The sequence below is a fragment of the Pelodiscus sinensis genome, chromosome 10 (genome assembly GCF_049634645.1).
Source record: "Pelodiscus sinensis isolate JC-2024 chromosome 10, ASM4963464v1, whole genome shotgun sequence".
In the NCBI taxonomy this organism is placed as follows: Eukaryota; Metazoa; Chordata; order Testudines; family Trionychidae; genus Pelodiscus; species Pelodiscus sinensis.
Genome location: NC_134720.1, coordinates 38,782,233 through 38,801,733, shown reverse-complemented (window position 1 = coordinate 38,801,733; position 19,501 = coordinate 38,782,233). Strand labels below are relative to the sequence as shown.

The following is a 19,501-nucleotide window of genomic DNA, read 5'->3' as shown; positions in this document are numbered from 1 at the left end:
TACTCCCTCCATGACCTGTTTTCCGTGGCTATTTTTAGGGTGAGACCTCTGTCTTTACCAGTGTCTATAAAAGAAATGTTATCCTCATTTTGTAGCACAAGCATACCTATCTGCTTTGCCTGCTAAATAGTGCCTTAATTTTTCCCCCCTGGAATCCTCTTCAGTCTGGTCTGAATATTTAACTCCTCTGGAGTATGGGAGGAAAATCCATGCAGATCAGTTCTTTTGTGGTGGTGAAGCAATGACCAGCAGCATAGTGATGACAACTTAGAAAGAGTCTTGCTCCTAATCTGCCTCCAAGACTGATATAAAAAAAGCTATTCCTTCTGTTTTGGGCTGGGGCATGCTAAGATATGGTAGAGGTGGCCAAGGCCCTTTATAGAACTGGACTTTCTTCCTATTCTCAGAAGACTAAGAAGTGGACATATCTCCTGGCTCTGACACACAGGAAGCCGCTACTCCCATCAGTATCTACACAGAATCCATGTATTAGGATTCATCTGTTTAAAGTAACGTAAGGCTGAAACACTCCCAGCTAGAAGGTTGGCGTAATACCCTTGTATTATGTTTTTCCGTTTTCAGTATATTATTTTATCTGCTACATTATGCAATAAGCTTTAGATCCTAACATCAAGTGGGTTGTAGAACTAGAAGGCAGGAATATTCACACATGAGCAACTAAGCACTTCTTTAGGTTGCAGATGGAATAAAGCTTTTTGTTTCCACATGAGGTGTATACAAGTTGATAAAATGTGAAACGTCCTACTTGGATATCTTTTAACAGACTTAGTTAAGCTACCATAAGTTATCTGTTTAGAAATAATTCTCCCTTACCTTGCACATGCCATAGTCTGTGAGTTTAATGTGCCCCTCAGAATCCAGTAATACATTGTCCAGTTTCAAATCTCTATAGATTATCCCTCGTTCATGAAGATAGTTCAATGCTAGACTGATTTCTGCAGAATAAAACCTAGAATAAAAGTAAGATATATTGATGATACAAGATCCCTTAGTTTTTCAAATTAGATTTACAGCTACAGCATAATAAACAGAGCAACAACGAGGTGTCCTTAATGTAATTCTATTCTGAAAACCAAGATTCTGTATTCAGTCATAGCTGCTTATAAGTACAAAAAATACATTTACTGCTGATAGATGTATTGGCTCTGCAGGGCTAAAAGCAAGTTGGATTCTATTCCTTACTGCATATCAGAATTGTCGACGAAGTTCATGCTGCAATGACAAAGTCTGACTGCCATCACACCCGTGACCCCACAAACTGCACAGATATAAACTGGGACTAAAGAATTGTATTTGTAGTGATGACATCAGTAGGAAGAACTCAGCTGAACCCTTATATCCCAGTAGTTTGCAAAGATGAAAGTTAGGTAGATTTATACACATACTTCTTTAATTGTAAAGGGAACAAATGTATCTGTTATCAATATACAATCTACAGGGTACAATGTTAAACTGTGAGGATGTCTCTTTTAGGATCCCACTGGGGTCAGTTCTGGGTCTTGTACTATTCAATATATTGTTTAGTGACTTGGATAACAGGGTGGAGAGTAAACACACAAAATTTGCTGATGACATGAAGCTGGGAGCAGTTGCTAGCAATTTGGAGGAGAGGATGAGAAATCAAAGTGACCGTCACATATTAGAGATTTAATCTGAATATCAATAAAATGAAATTCAATAAAGACAAGTGCAATATATGTTTGTCACATAGGAAGGAAAAAAAATCAAATGCACAGCTACATAATGGGGAATAACTGGATAGAATCATAGAATCATAGAATAATAGGACTGGAAGGGACCTCAAGAGGTCATCGAGTCCAGCCCCCCGCCCTCAAGGCAGGACCAAGCTCCGTCTACACCATCCCTGACAGATGTCTATCCAACCTGTTCTTAAATATCTCCAGAGAGGGAGATTCCACCACCTCCCTTGGCAATTTATTCCAATATTTGACCACCCTGATAGTTAGGAATTTTTTCCTAATGTCCATTCTAAACCTCCCCTGCTGCACTTTAAGCCCATTACTCCTTGTCCTGTCCTCAGAAACCAAGAGGAACAAATTTTCTCCTTCCTCCTTGTGACACCCTTTTAGATATTTGAAAACCGCTATCATGTCCCCCCTTAATCTTCTTTTTTCAAAACTAAACAAGCCCAGTTCATGAAGCCTGGCTTCATAGGTCATGTTCTCTAAACCTTTAATCATTCTTGTCGCTCTTCTCTGTACCCTTTCCAATTTCTCCACATCTTTCTTGAAATGTGGCGCCCAGAACTGGACACAGTACTCCAGCTGAGGCCTAACTAGTGCAGAGTAGAGCGGCAGAATGACTTCACGAGTTTTGCTTACAACACACCTGTTGATACAACCTAGAATCATATTTGCTTTTTTTGCAACAGCATCACACTGTTGACTCATATTCAACTTGTGGTCCACTATGACCCCTAGATCTCTTTCCACCATGCTCCTTCCTAGACAGTCGCTTCCCATAGCTGATAGTATTATGAAAAGGATCTGAGACCGAATGAGAATCAACAATGTGACAGAATTGCAAAAAAGGCTAATATTCAGGGGTTAAAATACAAACTAACTGTCCTACTCTACTTCGAACTGATGTGGTCTCACATGCCCTACTGTGTCCAATTCTGAGCATCACACTCTATTAGTGATGGGAATAAATTGGAGAGAGCACCCAGGCCAGAGCAAAAAAACAGATAAGATTTAGAAAAATCTGATGCAAGAGGAAAGGTTAAAAATAGGTATGATTAGTCTAGAGATGAAAATCTAATTTTTTGGGGATGGAGAAGATAATTTTAAAAAATGGTATCTGTACCTTGCAGCACTAAAATGAAATAACTGCATTATAGGAACTTCATCTCATGGAAAAAGAAGAACTTTTAAACACAAATGTGTGTCTCAACTTATTAACATCGGGGGAGGGGCGATACAAAAGATGGAAGCCCACCATTAGCATAAACTCTGAATTGCTGCATCATGTCAGAAACTCAGAATTTGCATGAAAAATATTCTCTCAAATAAAACATACCTGGCATGCTCCTCTGGTAGTTTCCTCTGTCGCTGCATATGAAACATTAAATCTCCTCCATTTACGTATTCTATGACAAAAAATAATCTGAAACAGACAAATGTATGTTATGCAAAAAGAGACTGTTTCAACTTCCAATTTGATCTTTTTTACCCTCTAAAGTTTGTGGAGCTTGATAACTTCTGAACAGTACAACTGACGGGGTCTAGCAAGGACTCTTCTTCCATGATATGGATTATGTTCATTCCAACATCTTATGTTCATGTCTTCATATTTCAGGACCCCTCTCAATACAAGGCCCTACATCTTCTCAATCCTTCATTCTCTATTTTTCTACTTCTTTTCTCCCACACTGCGCTTCTATCACACTATCTCCTATGCTTAGGACAGTTTACTTCTTCACCAAGCACAATTCCTTCAAATTCCCTTCTTCTCAGAATCCTTTTGTTTACAAATCACCATAGACGTTTATAGTTTCACAGTTTTTTAAATTATTCTGCATTAAATATTTGGATAGCCCTTTGGGATTTTTACCGATACAAAAAAATGTCAAGAAAAGTGTCACAAAAAGACACATCTGTTCTATTAGTTTTTGACCTTTACCTGCTTTCTGTCTGGAAGCAAGAGTGTAGTCCAACAAGGAAAGGATGATTTGAAGCCTGTTCAAATACATGTTTCTCTGTCTGTACCCAGTCAATATCCTATTTATAAAAATATTCCAAGCTTAGAAAACAATATTGTTCTTTGCACTTCTTAGGTCAAATTCCGTTTAAACTGTATCAGTCAGACACACTGAAATGGTTGCATCTTACCGCTAGTTTTAGAATAAATTGTTCAAACAGACTTGTATCAATTTACCTACTTTAGCAAATTATTAAATGGAAGATCATCCTCATCTGTAAAACGGGGGAAACTAGAGCAAAGAAAGATGAAGTAGAAGGGTATGGCAAATCAGAGGTAGAACCAGGAACATTTTTCAGAGTTCATGGATTGCAGACCTACGCTCGTATTGCCTGTATAGTGCATCAGATATACTATAACTTAAACCTTCAGTTGCAATGGAAGTGTCTCCATGCCTACTGTCTAACGACTTGTTTAGACCTTTACTATGTAAGAACCTTATGTTAATGCAGACGCTCAAGTCATAAAGTTGTCACAAAAGCTTATACAATTGAAGTTTTTGTTTTAAGTGTGACAAACAAGCATTGTGATATTCCATACTAACCTCTCAATGACTTAAGAGCAAGAAATCTTAAAATACTTCACATGAAAACTAAAAACATGTACTTCAAACTCAGCAAAGAGAATGAAAATCAAGCAGAGTTCTTTATTTTTTGTATCTCAAAGCCAGTAATAAGAGATTCTGCTAGTAAAATCAGACACACAGTGACACCTGCACTGATGTAACTGATAGGTCCTCCAATTGCATCTTATTAAGAAATTCTACTGCCAGAGACTCTAGATCAGTAGATGTCTTGGGAGTAATTGGCCTGAGTATGCTAAAGAAATGAACTTATCAAAAAATATACAGAAGGATTAGCTGGCACAGAACATGGCTGCATGAATATTTATATGCTTTTCAAGGGAATACACACGGACAACATAATGGAAATTAAACCTGAAGATAAAGAAAGGAGAACTATGACGAGACACCAACTTACCAATGAAAACTACCAACACAGTCTGTTCAGTAAGCTCTCAGTAGCATACACAGGCAGTCCCCAGGTTACGTACAAGATAGGGACTGTAGGTTTGTTCTCAAGTTGAATCTGTATGTAAGTCGGAACTGGCGTCCAGATTCAGCGGCTGCTGAAACTGACCAGTGGCTGACTACAGGAAGCCCGAGGCAGAATTGCTCTGCCCCGGGCTTCCTGGAATCAGCCGCTGATCAGTTTCAGCAGCAGCTGACTTGGGGATGCCTGGGGTAGAGCATCTGGGGTGCTGCCAGGTTGGTTCAGTAGCGCCGAGAGCGGCGCTGCAGGACCAACCGGCAGCGCCACAGCTGCTCTACCACAGGCATCCCGAGAAAAGCCTGGTGTGCTGGGGGGGAGGGGAAGGCACTAGTTGCACACACACACACACACACACACACACACACACACCCCAGCAGACCAGGGAGACGCGGGCGGCGGGACCAAGACGCGCCGCGGTCCCGCCACCCGGGTCCTCCGCGTCTCCCTGGTCTGCTGGGGGCCCCCACAGCAGACCAGGGAGACGCAGAGCAAAGCCATGGAGGACCTGGGCGGGGGGACCGCCCAGACACGCCGCGCTCCCGCAGCCCGGGTCCTCCGTGGCTTTGCTCTGCGTCAACCTGGTCTGCTGGGGGGGGGCCCCCCCAGCAGACCAAGGAGACGCGGAGCAGCTTTTCTCGCCCCAGAGGACCCAGACAGCGGGACGGCGGCGCATATGGGTGGTCCCGACGCCCGCGTCCTCCGGGGCGAGAAAAGCCCCGTTTGTAAGTACGAATCTGACGTAAGTCGGATCCGCGTAACCCGGGGACTGCCTGTAATGCATAACATATAACACGACTGCAATAAGGATGCAAATCTGTTTCTTATGGGTACTATATGCAAGTTCCTTCTAAAGGAAGAAAGATGTAGCAGATTGGTAGAAACATTGCTTACCTCATCATCATTGACTAGTTCTTTTTTCACAACCTTCATTGCATAAATGCGTTCAGTTTTCTTTAACCGAACCAGTAGTACTTTAGCATAACTACCTCTTCCTATAACTCTAAGGAGATCAAAATCCTGAAGGCCCAGACTGGAGGAAGGTTTGCCACTTTCTCTAATACTCATTGCCTGTAAATAAAAATTTTAAATGCATCTGAGCAAACTTGACATTATAATAACAGAATCATATATTGGTACAGTTTGGACCTCCCTGGTCCAGCACTCTCGGGACCAGACCAGTCCCAGAATAGGGATTTTGCCCAACCCAAAGAGGTCATTTCTGGATCCCCTGCCACCAGTCCCCCAGCCCACCCCCTGCCACGGGCCCCTCGGTCCTACAGATTGAACCTCTATAAACTGGGACTGCAGGTTTTTTAGGGTATTGAGTGTTCAAATAGCTCATTTATTGTGCTGCAGCAGTAATTAGTACTTATCCCCTCTTTAAGAAAAGCTTTGTACATGAAAATGCTTACTCTTTCATCTGTCAGTTTCATATTAAAGTTTTTCCTGCACACTGAATTCTGTATCTCAACACAAATTGCATGACTCATAAATGGACTAACTTGAGTTATACACAAGTTAAACTAGTGTCCTAAATGCTAGTTACCTATAAACTAAATTTCAGTTCAGTATCATTTAAAACTGCTAAGATTTTAAAGATAGGATTGGTATTATACCTCAAGACCTCTGAATAGTTAGGTTGTACTGCTCTAACACACATTACCTCTTTTTCTTCACCTACATGGTCCAAGCTCTCATGACTAGACCGATTATATGGAATCACTAAAAGAACAAGGAAAAAATGAAGGAGTTCACTCTATTAAAGGAAAGAAACAGATATTCTCTATTCTTTTAAATGTCTATGCACAAAAATAGATGATTACAGTGTAGCAGAAAAGGTTTCAAATATCCAATGAAAAATAGAGTATATTGATTTAAGAGTTAATTTATCAGCTAAAAGCTTTGAACTCCATTTCACCCCCATGTTTAAGAATCTCCCATTCATAATTAATGCAATACTGCAAGTTAAAAATCTGGACTTCTAAAATGTATGCTATTTTGAGTCATCTGGGCTGACCATATGCTGTAATTTCTGTAGATTCAGGGTGTGTCTACACAGCAGGGCTTAACTCGAAATAAGCTACGCAAATTGAGTGGTGTCAATTGCATAGCTAATTTTGAAATAGCTTATTTTGAAATTGGGAGTGTCTACACAGCACTTATTTCAAAATAGAGCACTCTTCCTCTGACTTCCCTTACTCCTTGTACAATGAGGGTTACAGGAGTCTAAGTAAAAAGTCCTCCAGTATTTCAACATTATTTCAAAATAACTGCCTGCTGTGTAGCCGCAGACTAAGTTATTTCGAAATAACACTAGTTATTTCAAAATAATGTTCCTGGGTAGACATAGTCTCATTTCCTCTTTACTATTATCTGAGGGTAAGTGTGGTATATTTTGGCTTTACTACTAAGAATAGTGACTATATCCAAGTCTGAAAGATTATTATTCCTACATAGATACCCCACCATATTAATTTCTGCATAAGATATCACCCTGATGCTGCTAGTTGCCTTAATTCTATTTTTGTACATACAGAACCACAACTATCACACAGTTTTGAAGAACTACCTTATTACAAAGAAGTTTATATCTAAAACATATGGAAAAACTTGCTCTCCATCTTTCTTTAACTTATTATTCGAACAGCAAGATAGGAGATTAATGTGCACATGCATATAAATAAACTGGCTTATAATAGGCCTGTTTCCTTAAACAGAACAGAATAAGTGACTTTTTCCATACAGCTTTTTAGGATGGGGTCCCCATCAAGTATCAAAACTACAAGCCATGTAACCCCACACAAGTGTTCCATGAATACAACAGTACACCTGAGATTCATAGATGATATTTTTGTGACAGATGACTAACTTCCTCATCAATTTATAGTACAACCTCAACCAGCACCACCCATCCATTAAACTCTCTCTGGAACACTTCCATACTAGTATCTAAGTTCTTGGTCACCACAATCAGCTTTAATAATGGAACCATCTAGACAGGTATTCCCAAGAAACCATCAGATCACCAGATATATTTTCTAAGGATGCTAAGAGGTGGGTAATCCACTAATAGTGTAGCTAATAAAATTTGTATTGACTACATGATTAATCGATAAGGGAAGGCTGTGCAGCCTCTGCCGGAGCAGCCCCTGCCTGCGGTGGCTGGGGCTGGCCGCAGAGTTTCTGCCAGCAGCCAGCCCTGGCCACTGTGGGCAGAGGCTGCTTCACAGCAGCCTCCTCTGCCCCCAACTCTATGCTGCTGTCTCTGATAGAGGCAGCAGCATGGGGGGGGGAGAGGCTGCATTGTGGAGATGGTGCAGGGGTTAACTGGTTTTTAAGTCTGCTCCCCCCCAGCACCAGCTCTGCACCCCCGCTGCCTCTGAGACAGAGACAGAAAGTGTGAGTGTGTGTGGGGGGGAGGGGAGAGGAGCGAGTAGTTAAATAGTCGACTACTCACTTACATTCCTAGTATTTTCATAGATTCCCAACTCACCTTTGAAGATCCATGGATCCTACACATGCCTATCCCTGCACGGTATACTTCATCCAGTGCACTAAATGCCCCAGTAACAGCTATGTGGGTGGAACCAGACAATGACTACAATCACGAATGAACGCACAGGAGTGTGAGCAATTCACAAACTGATCACTCTACCTAACCTGTCAGTCCTCATCCCAGAAGAAAAGATGCACAAAGCTTTCAAAATACTTGTCTGGACCACTTAAATTCACAACTTTCCTAGGCTTTACAAAACAGTATTAAATAAAGACTACAGATACATGGCTTATTACAACATGTAACCCATATCTACTTATGCTACCTTATCAGTTTGATCTTGTATTTAGCTGTAACATTCTAAGGCCAGGTCTACATTACAGACCTCTCTCAGTATAGCTACATTGGCTCAGGAGTGTAAAAAAAATCAACAAGCCTGTGCAACATAGTTACACAACCTAACCTCATGTGTAGACAGTGCTATGATGATGAGAGAAACTTCTCCTGTCAACACAGCTACCACCTCACAGGGAGATGGAATAACTGTATTGATGGGAGAATCTCTCTCTAAGGCACAGTAGCTTCTTCAATGAAGCACTACAGTGGCGCAGCTGCAGTGGTGCAGCATGTGAAGACAAACACTAAGTATTTTCATATATCTGAAGAAAAGTTCTGTGTAGCTTGAAAACTTTAGTTTCAACAACAGAAGTTGGTCCAAAAAAAAGATATTACCTCACCCACCTCTTGGCCCTCATTCTGGGACCAATGCAACAACAACAATAGAATAATTTTATGTAGTATTTGTTCACGTTAAATAATTTAAAACATGTCATAATTAACAATTAACATTAATCTGAAAATACATATATTCAGTTTAAAGTATGTGAAATTACAAAAATATAAACACATTTATTCATCTTACCTGGTTCTAAGTTATCCGGATGCATTGAAGACTGATCCATAGGAATTCCAGGCTCCTACAAATGTTCACAGTAATGATTCATTACTTGCCTATTACAGTCTGTAATAATTAGCTATATATTTAGGACTGAACAGAGTCTGAAACTCAGACTCTTTCATACAAAGCCAAGTTACACGGCTGTCCTAACTGCAACCTACTAAACACTTAAGATAGGGTTGTATTTGTCTCCTTTGTAACCGTAGGGTGAAGACAAACTGATCTGCAATATTTTGATGATGTCTATCAGGTAATTCTTAGTCGTAGGCACCAACTGAGTGCTCCAGAAAAAGATTAGTGGGTGCTGACTGAGCACTCACCAGCAGCCAAGCGCCCTCCCACTGTTTTTCTCTCCTCAACACCTCATCTGCAGGTGGCCCCACTGACCAATTCTTCTCCCTTCCTGTTCTTGCAGTGCTCTGCAAACAGCTGATTCACAGCGTTCAGGGAGTGCAGGAGCTTGGGGGAAAGGGTGCAATGAGGATAGGAAGTCGGTGTCTATGTTCTTAGTTAACATGATATAATGGACTAAACACAACTGACACGCTCAATGGCCTTAGCCAAAAAAACTTCTGTGCCTCAGATTTTCCTATCTGTAAAGGGGGAGATATATTTTCCCACTCAATGATATGTAAGGAACCTTCTCCTACCCGCCCAGCAGCATTTTGAAGTTGTAGAATATTATACAATGGTAAGTAGCATCAATTAAGAAACAGATACAAGCAACAAGTATGTTTATTTTAATACCCAGATATACAAGCTGGGTGCAGCTATCAGGATCCTGTCAAACTGTCACCAAGATCCTTGGACTGCAGAGTTTAGAGACTGTTGTTCTAATTAACATTCTACTATGCTATAAAGTTGTGTTTCAGTTTAGTTACTTGAGCACAATCTCACTTACCGGCGGCAGTGTGTGGCGGCCACATTCAATGTTGACAAGTTTGTGGCACTTCTTGTGAACAAGAAGTTTACAGTTGATACATTTATATCCCTGACGCCCCAGTCCCCAAATTCGGTCAGTGCAGATGGCACAATGAGCTCGCTAAGAGGACAAATCAACAAAATGAGATTAAAAACGAACACAAGAAACAAGAAAGCAATCAGCAGCATTTCCATTACTTTATATTACAGTAGAACAATGGTTCTCAACCAGGGATCCACAGCCACGAGGGAGGCCCCGAGAAGATTTCAGGAGGTCCACCAAGCATTAGATTTGCTGGAGCCCAGGACAAAGCTGAAACCCTACAGTATGTTGTGGGGGCAGGGAGAGAGGGGGAAGAGGGAGGAGAAAGGGAAAGATGGGGGAGAAGATGCAGCAGAACACAAATCCCTCTCAAGGCCCCACCATGCTTCCACTGTAGCCTTAAATAAAAAGATGGTCTCTGCAACAAATAGCTTTTCAATGTAAGTATACTAGCACATGTACCCGGAGTTGGTCAGGTCCTTAACTATAATAATGTATTGGGTTTTTTATGGAAGTTAGAAGAAAAATGTACATGTTTTATTTAAACTAGCTAAACCCCACCTCACAGCAGCAATACAGTGGGCTGAGGGGTGGCAGACACAAAAGATGTGGTGGTGAGGTGGGGCGGGAGAGCGTGCAGCACAGGGGGCAGATGCGGGGGAAGGCAGGGGGTGGAAAGAACCAGGGGGCATCAGCTCAGAGGGCCAAGGGAGGGATGGGTGGAGCTTGGCAGGCTTACTGCCAGTCCACTACTTGCAACCTCTCCCGCTTCTTTGCCCCCAGGCCCAATGTGCTGCTCAGAGAAGTTATTGTGCTGCAGCAGCAGCTGCTCCATGAACCACAAGGTGCTGCTCCCTGCCACGCTCTGCTGCCCTGCAGCCCCCACCTGCCAGACAGGCCGCCTCCTCAGCGCCTCCTCAGCAAGTGGTCAGCAGGTGCAGTGGGGAGCTGACAGTGGCGGTACCATGCAAATGTGTCCACTGGAGTGGACAGCTTGCAGGCCAGGGCCCCGTTCTGCTCCTGCACCCTGGCGACGGCTGGGGCAGCAAAGCACAGCAGGGAGCAACGCCTCATGGTCCATCAAGCAGCTGCTGCCATAGCATGACATCTCTGAGCAGCACATTGGGCCTGGACAAGGAGAAGCAGGAGATGTTGCAAGTGGTGGGGCTGGCAGTAAGTCCCTGCCAGCCATGTTCCACCCACCCCTCCTTCAGCCCCCTGAGCTAGTGCCCCCAGTTCTTCCCCTGCTCTGCCCCGTACCTGTCCACCCCACCTTGCTGCTGCATCCTCATGTCCCACTTTGGTGCGGAGGGGTGGGGAAGAGGAGGTAACAGCAGCCACCAACCCAGACCAGCATATCCTACTCTTCCAGTGTATACTCGAATGTTCTCTGTAACAGACACTTCACCTTTTATAATAGTATAGGTGATGGGGCTCAAGGTAGGGTGCAGGGAATGCAGGAGGCAGGGCAGGGGTAGGTTTAGGAATCAGAACATGGGATTGAGGATGAGAAGGTGCTTAGGGCAGGGAGCTAAGGAAGTGGGGAGCTCACTGAGGCCAACTGTAGTAGCAGAGACAGTGCTGTCCAGGCAGCAGTGGGTTCTCAGGGCTGCCCGCAGTGGCGAGGGCAGAGTTGCCAGGGCATTGGAGGGAGCTCCCTGGGCTGTGTTGCTCTACCAGGGGCAACAGGAGCTGCCCTGGGCCCACGTACCTGGGCAGCCACAACGAGGACCATGTTGGTCAGCTGGTGGCATCTCTTTGGAGTCAGCAGCATGTTGAGGTGTCCCTATGCAGCCTGTGCACCTGGTGCTGCTGCAGGGCTTCTCCCTGGTCCCTGCTGCACATGCAGCTGTCTACCAGGAGAGGGCTCTGGGAGGCTCCTGTAGGAGCCACAGGAGGGGTGGGGGAGAAAGATGTAAGCCCCTGACCTCCCTGTAGGAACTGCACAGGTGGGGGAGGAGGGATTCACCCAGGTTCCATGCTGGGGAAGGAGGGAGAAGGGGAGGTAGAGAAGCGCAAGGCCCTCATAGGAGTCATGCAGGAGATGGGGGTGGGGGAATGAGAACTCCTGGCAGGACGCACATGGAGGTGGAGTGAAGCACCTGGACCCCAACAGAAGGTGCAAGTTGCATAGGAATGTAAGCGCCCTCCCTTTCCATTTTATGAAAAACAATCCCATTTCAGGCATTTCCCATTTTCCTGGCACAACCAAATCCTGACCTTGCTTTAAATTAGAATAAGAGGAAGCTGCCTACCAAATGTGGTGGTCCTAGCTATTATTTAGGCGTTCTTAAACAAATGGACTCACAGATTGACAGACACACATTTCTAAATTACATGACAAGAGGAAACAAGTTGTACTTGTGGGGCAATTTTGCACCACTACGACCTGCACAGAATCCATATCCCCTGAAGATTTTTCTTTTCTCTGCAGAAAATACATTCTGCCAGAGAGGAGCTGTTATATATTTTGTCCAATAGGGGCTGCTGTGAGACGGTAACAGGGGAAAGCGGGTTCAGCCAGTTTTAGCAGTCAACAACCAATAGGGAGGAGAGGCTGCATTTCTCACAGTATTCTGCTTACAGGGCAAGGTGAGGAGATCTGGGAGAAGGACAGAGAGTGTGCCACATAGGGAGGGCACGCAGGAACAAGAGCTGATGTGCCTAACTAAATGGGAGAGACTGTGGGTCAACCAGAGTCTGAATGGGAAGGACTCCCCAACTCCCTAACAGTCCCTCTACCCCCTGGTCTCAAAAAACTGTTCCATTTTTCCCACTCATACCCAACCAACTTCCAAATTTATTCCCAGATTCCTTTCCAGAAATTACTTCCTTCTCCCCTATAGAGTTGCCAGACAATTTTTTTTAACCAGAATGTTACCAAGTTGAAAAGTGACCTTTAATGGTTCCAGAAAGCACCACTGACAGGGCACTAAAAGTCCAGTTGACTGCCTGCACCAATTTCATGTGGCTTCCAGAAAGCTGATGGAATCTGCTTCTGGCTCTTAGGCATAGGAACATACACAGGGGCACTGTGCACTTCCCCTGCTCTAAGCACTGGCTCCACAGCTCTCGCTGGCTGAGAACAGCAGCCAACGGGAGCTAATGGGGCAGTGCCTTTGGGCAGGGATTGCATGCAGAGTCGCCTAGCTGTGCCTCTGCTTAGGAGCCAGAGAGCTGCTAGCAGCTTCCAGGAGCTGCCTAAGTTAACTATTACACAAAGCCCACATCACAATTCCCTGTCCAAGCCCAGAGCCCCCTGAATCCATCACTCTCAGCCCCACACTCCTAAGCCAGAGCAAAGCCAGGAGGGGGACCTTGAAGACTGATCTTTGAGCAATACCGAAATAGAGAAAAAGGAAAAGAACAATCCACAAAATAACACTAACAACACAAATTAAGACCAGCAGAACCATAGAGGAGGCTGTCCAAAAGAGTCAAAGAAGGATAGCACTTCCAGAAATGGTTAACGGTGACCTTTTTGCATCTTGATTAGAAAGATTAGTGTCAACCAGAGGCCCTGGAATTAGGCTAGTTAGAGGTCACTCAAAGGTCTCTGAAGAATAGTAATAGAGATGTAGCCGTGTTAGTCTGGGCAAGCTGAAACAAAAGATGGAACTATGTAGCACTTTAAAGAATAACAGGATGGTTCTGAAGAGAGCTGCTTCCATGGAAAAAAGAGGAGGTTGGAGATAAATTTCATGCATTTAATGAGCCCAGTGGTGAAGGGGGAAGATACACGGTTATTCAAACTTTGTATTATACAATTATGTGTTATACATTGCAGATTTTCTTGCTCCGTGATAAACATTTTAAAAACATGTCTGAAAAAAGAACTTAAAATTAATTTCTTACAGTTAACAAGACAAACAATACATGCTTGTTACTTTTTGATGGCTCCTACTCCAGCATATGGAGGCTGGCTACAGAACACCTCAGTTCTTACTAACAAGCCAAAGATAACTTTCTATACACAAGTGACTCAAACTTGTTTCTTCCAGAGATCAAAACTCTGAGAATGCCTATTGGTAGCTTAGTACCTAAAGTGCTCTGCCAGCTCACATCCACTTAAAATGGAAAAAAAAAAACCAACAACTGGTGCTGGCATCTAGTCACTGCAAACAAAATATTGATGTTATGTACTGTTGATAAAAGTTGTTTTGGTGTGCTTGGAATTAGAAAGAAAATCAGCAAATTTGGGTTTAATTTATCTATTTAAGTGTGTGACATTTAAATAGCCCAAGTGACAAATTTTACTACATCACACGGCCAACAAAATACCAAATGCTATTGTTTGATTTTTAACTTGTAACTAACCAAAAAAAACACAAAAACAAAAACCCCAAACAAACCCAGAAACAACCCCTCAAACTACTTATACTATAAACAAATAAGAAATGTTGAAGTGAGGAATGGAAACTTGAGTTACTTCTGTATAACTTTCTACTTATCACAATTTACATAAAAAGGAACCGCAGTATTTGATATATAAGAGCAAAGTCCAGTTTCTTTAGACTAAGCCTATATTTTAATCTTTGGAGGCAGTAATAACAACTACAGAAGAGAAGGACAATGCATCAAGGTCTTAATGTTCCATTCAACTACCTAAAGAAAACCTTACCCGGTTAAATCGCTTAGCTTGGAAAGTATGACCATTTGCACAATAGAGCTTCCGCCACCTCCGGGCACCGCGACGATAAATGGATTCTAAAATAGAACACAATTATATCCATGTAAGTGTGAACATTACACTATCAGATTCCTGGACACTTCATACACACTAAAAGTATATCTACACTACTGGCCAGATTGACGGGCAACGATCAATCCAGTAGGGGTCAATTTGAATCTGCTGATCGCTCTTGCCTCAAATCTGGTATTGCACCAGAACAAGACATGCAAAGGGAGTTGACAGCAGAGCATAATCCTGTCAACACACTGAAGCGAAGACACGTTGGTGTCAAAAGTTATCTGGGCAAATCCAATCTTAATAGTAATTTCAATTAGCATAACAAAGAATTCCCAAGTGTCTATTCTTGAAGAAATAACTATATAATAGTAATTTCCCCTTCTATTATTTCACTGAATTGTAAAGCATTTTCAGCAACATATACCATTTTCAGAGTCCTTGGAAAGATAGCCATGGGGGAGAGCCTGAAAGGTATCTGAAATGTAGTTTGATTTCTGACCATTTCAGCTAGGACAGGTAAGACGGGGCAGCACTGTTAGTCATCATGGCTATCTACCCTTGAGAAAACCAGATAGCCTGTTGAGTAATAGCCACATTTCAGTTTCAATTTCTTAGGTTCTATATCAAAGCTTATCCATCAAGAGGACAATAAAAAGCTAGTATTTTAATCAGTGTAAGCTTGAGTTAAGGGATAACTGTGCAATAACCATTTACAGAAAGTATATCCTTTGCAAAAATGTCTACTTACTATCTTCTCCTGGACAAGGCATGCCAGGCCTTTCTGGTACACAGGGGAACACTGTAAGGTAAATAATAATGTTCCAGATTAATCTTTTACTTCAGATATAAACATACATTTTCAAGATATACAATAGTTACAAAAAGGGCTTGTATCATCTGGGAAGAAAGAAGATGTGAAGGTCAATGAAAGATCTATGAGGTACACCCAAAGAGGTTACTTGAAAACGGTGCTTTCAAACAACTGCTACTGAGGACTCCTGCATTCCATAGGAAATCCTGTTCTGAACTAGTCCATTGTACACTTTTTGCTATGCTAGAGAGTAAGGATGTTAAATTTAGATTAATCAACTAATCAAATAATTGATGCAATTTACGTCAACTATTTGACTAGTTGATAAGGGCACCCCCACCTTTGAAATGTAGCAAGAGCCCTGTCAGATCTTGCTACATTTTAAAGGCAAAAGCACTGCAGAGAGCACGGGGCCAGCGGAGAACTCAAGTAGTCCCCTGCCAGCCCCAGGCTCTCTACTTTGAAAGGTACCAGAACCCCCCAGGAATTTTGGTACATTTCAAAAGCAAAGCCTGCACTGGCAGCAGGGGGTCAGCGAGGAACTGTTGGAGTCCCCTGCTAGCACTGTGCTCCCCACGCATGCTTTTCTTTTGAAATGTACAAGAGTCCTGCTCTTGCTACATTTCAAAGGCAGAAGTGCTGCCAGTTCCCAGGTGTGCCTCCTCCGCCCCCTCCCCCCCCCCCCGAGACAGTACTGGGGGGAAACCAGCTTTTAAGATGGTTCCCCCCAGCACTAGCTCCTGCTCCCCCCCCCTTGCTGCCTCTCTCTGATAAAGGCAGCAAGGTGGGGGGGAGGGGGAGAAGTGACTAGTCGAGTCAACTATCCAATAAGCATATACTTATTGGCAGGGCTCACAGAGCAGCGGCGAGCCCCGCTCGCCAGCCGCGCTGTCCAGCGTTCTGCGCACACGCAGATCGCCCGAACCCGACTCTTCCGGGATGTAATCTAGTCACCACGGGCCCTGCTTATTGGATTGTCGAGCCCTGCTTATTGGATAGTCGACTAGTCACTTACATCCCTACTATAGAGCAGGCTTAAGCAATTAATTGGAACCAGGAACTCCCATATTCTAAGACTATCCCGACTTCTTGCATGACCTTTCACAATTAATCACCATTCTGGCTTCATTCCCCAATGTAAAAGGGGGATTGTAAAACATCCCTCACAAGAACATGAATGATTAATACAAGTTTGTTCATCCAATATGATCACTGACACAAAAAACTGGTGTCAAGTACTCATCAGAAAAACTCTTATTACAGCCATATCTATAAATCAGACTTTCCAAATGTTCTCTATAAGATGAACTACATTTTAACAGCTATTTCTCAACTCATTTTTAAATTCTAATGTCTTTGAGACACCTACAGCAGTTGCCTACATGGCAAAGTAATATTAGGAAACTGTTCAGTGAATTTTTAATCTGTCAAATATGATAACCAAGCAACAATAGTTGACAAGTCAGTACCACGTGACCAGCCAGCTCTCTACAGACTATCTGCAGTCCATGGATCCGAGTTTGGGAATCTCAACCATAAATACCCCACATTATGTTGCTTTAATAGCTAGTATTTATGGCCTTGCCTATACTAGTTTTCACAGTTTACCTAGCACCAGAGACTCTTCACTGGTAACAGTAACAGAAGACCAGTGGTTTCCCACTAGTAAGCTGTGGAATGTCAGGCACTGGGTCTTGCTGCTCAAGGTGATCAGAGAGAGTGCTAAAGCAGACTACCTGCATGTTCTGTCACCACAGATCATGCTGCACCCCAGAAATAGCCAGAGAGAGGCACGGCTCTCAGGTGTGTGTGGGGAAGAGTGCATAGGACTCCATGCACTGCTCCTGCCCAAGCATTAGATCTACACGGATATAAGTTGGGAACCTGCTGCTGGCTGTTTCTGGAGCGCAGCATCATCTGTGGTGCCAGGAAAGGCATAAAACCTGCCTTAGCACTGTCACTGCCTGGGAATTGCTCAAAGTAAGCCCCTCCTGCCAAAGCCATGACCCCCAAAGGCCCCCTACACCTGAAAGCTCTCATCCTCAGCTCCACCTGGGAGCCCACATTCTAGTCAAATTATGTTGGGTCCCAAGCATCAATAATTTTCTTCAAGTGGGTCACAAGAAAAAAAGTTTGAAAACCACTAGTGTAGACCACTGAGCAGTGAGAGACATGGCACTCATTTAATCACTTCAGTCTGGCACAACTGAAGTGGAGGCAAAGCAGAAGGGAAAGCATACAACAGCAATGATTCTCATCCAGGGATGTGTGTACTCTTGGGGGTATGCCAACTCATCTAGATATTTGCCTAGTTTTACAACAGGCTACATAAAAAAGAACTAGCATAGTCTGTACAAATTAAAATTTCATGTTTATGTGTACTGCTCTATACACTATACACTGAAATGTCAATATTTATATTATAATTGATTTTATAACTATATGGTAAAAATGAGAAAATAAGTATTTTTCAGTAATAATATGCTGTAACACTTGAATGTTTATGTCTGATTTTATAAGTAAGTAGTTTAAGCGAGGTGAAACTTGGAGATGTAGACTTCTGAAAAAGATACAGTAGTCAGGAAAGGTTGTGAGCTACTGTATTACAATATGTCACCATGTACACAGAGACTTGGGTAATGATCTGTTTGAACGAAATCACAATTAGAAGGGCTCCTAATGAGTCATCAAATCCTGTATGAATGCAAAGAGCTAGATTAATTAAACCTAGACCATCCGTGAAAGGTTCTTAAAAGTCATCAATGATGGGGATTCCACAACCTCCCCTGAAGCCTATTCCAAAGCTTAACTACACTTAGAATTCACAATTTTACAACAGCTAACTAAAATCTCCCTTGAAGATTAAATCCATTACTTCTTGCCCTATACACACTTTAAAAGTGAACACAAGATACTACATTAAGTACATGGATTTTCTCTCTCTCTCATGCTTTTCCATAGTGTAACATTTGGAATTCCATCTTAGGAGGCAGAAAGAATTATCATTTTAGGATTTCTTCAAAACAGAATATAAAAACAGTAATTAGGATAACAATATCCAAGTCTGAATGGAATTAGAAGTTATGATTCAAACAAAATTGATTCCCAAATCATTGTAAAAGTATTTTCCCCTCCCTCCAAACAGAAATTTGGGGCTCTCACACCTTTCCCCGAAGCAGGGGCCAGATTAAGACAATACTCTGTGGCACACACTAACACCACTTCTCTGGTGACCCATCGCTTTCTGAAGAACTTAAAGTTCAACAATTACCTAATTTGGGTTTGTGACTGGAACTAAGTGCAATTTTTTTCCCCCAATATCCAACTCCTCCTCTAAGCACTGAACAGGAAACATGTTAGGATGACTGAGATGCAGCTTGGGCAACAATATTCAGTGAATCTAAACAAGCAAGCAATGGTGATGGTCAGACCCTTCCATCTTCCATTTTTGTGTATTTAATTTGGTACAATGAGAAATATGGATCCTTCAATTAAAGTGCTGCCATACTACAATGGGACTTTGGGACAGTTTTCTGCAATGAGGACATTGTGAGATTTTGATGTATAGGAGGTTGTACTTTTCTCCACCTCTAAATAAAGAAGGATCCTCAGTATTCAGATATTATGACAGAAGTCTACATCCCCTGTAAACTGCATGGTTGGGCCTCGAAAGCAGGAAGAAGCATCCCTCCTCAAGCAAAACACAGCCGAAGCTGCCACAGCCAAGAGAGGCACCCCTACCTCAGCCCAGACCAGCTGGAACTGCTGCAACAGTGGAGAGGTGCTCCT

At 42.8% G+C, this 19,501-nt stretch overlaps 1 protein-coding gene across 1 annotated transcript in view; it reads right to left on the bottom strand.

Moving 5' to 3' along the window:
* The window catches only part of PRKCI (protein kinase C iota), a 54,075-nt gene that overhangs the window by 18,815 nt on the left and 15,759 nt on the right, over nt 1–19,501 (bottom strand). Inside the window, exons 4-12 of the mRNA XM_006122859.4 lie at nt 15,650–15,700; nt 14,833–14,918; nt 10,149–10,289; nt 9,212–9,266; nt 6,457–6,515; nt 5,685–5,861; nt 3,664–3,761; nt 3,061–3,147; nt 835–970 (exon numbers count right to left, since the gene is read on the bottom strand). Of these exons, the coding sequence (XP_006122921.1) occupies nt 835–970; nt 3,061–3,147; nt 3,664–3,761; nt 5,685–5,861; nt 6,457–6,515; nt 9,212–9,266; nt 10,149–10,289; nt 14,833–14,918; nt 15,650–15,700 (890 nt within the window). The remainder of the gene's footprint in view (nt 1–834; nt 971–3,060; nt 3,148–3,663; nt 3,762–5,684; nt 5,862–6,456; nt 6,516–9,211; nt 9,267–10,148; nt 10,290–14,832; nt 14,919–15,649; nt 15,701–19,501) is intronic.